We start from the raw sequence: 1,597 nt of genomic DNA, 5'->3' as shown, positions 1-1,597 counted from the left end.
CTCAGCCCCAAAGCACTTACTTTCATATCTGTAAATCATTCATTACTATAAGTGTCTGTATCCCATTCCAGAACGGTAGCTCACTGTGGGCAGGAAATGTGTCTACCAACTCTGTTACCCTGTTTATAGTATACTCTCCCAAGGGCTTAGTATTGCGTTCTGCCTGCAGTAAGCACTCGATAAATGCGATTGATTGATTGACCGATGGATTGTCTGAAATCAGGTCCTACCACAAGACGCCTAAAGGCACCCCGTCGGACATGGCAAACATCTCCAAGGTGACGGAAATCCTCCTCCTGGGTTTCTCGGTGGTCCAGGAGCTGCAGCTGGTCCACACCGCGCTGTTCCTGCTGATCTACCTGCCGTCGCCATCACAGCCTTTGACCGGGGCCTCCACACCCCCATGTACCTCTTCCTCAGGTACCTGTCCTTCACTGATCTGCGTCCCTAAATCCATCCTCAACTCCCTGACGTACCGTAGAGAAATATCCCTCCTGAGTTGTGGTACCCAGCTCTTCTTTGCTGTTTCAGAGCTGTCCCTCCTCACGACGATGTGCTATGACCGCTACGCCCCCATCTTCCCCCGTCTGCGCTACGACCTCATCATGGACCGAGGGACCTGTGGGAAGTTGGTGGTCGCCACCGAGGGGCCTGGGAGAAGTTGGTGGCCGCCTCCTGGCTCAGCGCGGGGCTCTTCGGGCGATGTATTTAGCCGGAACGTTCACATTAAGCTTCTGTGAAACCAGTGTGATCCAGCGGTTCTTCTGTGACGTCTAGCACTTACTGAAGGTCTCCTGTTTGTAAACGCACGTTGTCGTTCACGCCAGCGTGGCTATGGGTATCAGCTTCAGTTTCATCTCCTTCGTCTCCATCGTCGTATCCTACATGCGCTTCTTCTCGGCCGTGCTGAGGTTCACGTCCAACGAGAGTCGGGCCAAAGCCTTCTTCACCTGCGTGCCGCACCTCACCGTCGTCACCCTTTTTGTCTCGACTGGATCCTTGGCTTACCTAAAGCCTGTCTCAGACTCCCCCTCGACGCTGGACCTGCTGGTATCCGTCTTCTACTTTGTGGTGCCCCCGCCCTGAACCCCCTCATCTACAGGCTGAGGAACCGCGACATGAAGGCCGCTCTCGGGAGGTTTCTGGGTGTGACAGGATGGTCCTGAGGAAATGGGGTGTTCCCTGTGTAGGAAGGCCTCCCTGGGGAGGGGACTGGGTGTGAGAGGATGGCTCTGAGAAATAGGGACATGCAGGTCGTCTTGGGGAGGGGGCTGGCTGTGAGGGGATAGTCCTGAGGCACAGGAACACATGAAGGTGGCCATGGAGAGGGGGCTGAGCATGAGAGGACAGTTCTGAGGAAGAGGGTCATGCAAGCTGACCTGCAGAATGTGCTGGGTGTAAGGGGATGGCTCTGAGGAAACCTTTGAGCCAAGATCCATTTACCAAGAGTCAAATAGACCTTTCCCCATCAATTTGCCCCCTTACCTGAACAGCCTGTTGTCCTACTATACCCCAACCCAGCCACTTCGCTCCTGTAATGCCAGACCTCTAATGCCAGACGGGATTGTACCACCATCTCGTCTACTTCACTGTCGAT

The 1,597-nt window shown here is 54.7% G+C and overlaps 1 protein-coding gene across 1 annotated transcript; it reads left to right on the top strand.

The window, feature by feature from the left end:
- Positions 1–260: 260 nt before the first annotated feature.
- On the top strand, positions 261–1,086 carry LOC119921675 (putative olfactory receptor 14L1). Its single transcript, XM_038741755.1, has 2 exons — positions 261–736; positions 828–1,086. Exons 1-2 carry the CDS (start codon positions 261–263, stop codon positions 1,084–1,086), a joined length of 735 nt encoding a protein of 244 aa, XP_038597683.1.
- Positions 1,087–1,597: the final 511 nt, after the last annotated feature.

Source organism: Tachyglossus aculeatus (genome assembly GCF_015852505.1).
Source record: "Tachyglossus aculeatus isolate mTacAcu1 chromosome 12 unlocalized genomic scaffold, mTacAcu1.pri SUPER_6_unloc_4, whole genome shotgun sequence".
Lineage (NCBI taxonomy): Eukaryota > Metazoa > Chordata > Mammalia > Monotremata > Tachyglossidae > Tachyglossus > Tachyglossus aculeatus.
Note: the sequence above shows the minus strand (reverse complement) of the source record. Positions and strands in the feature narration are given on the sequence as shown.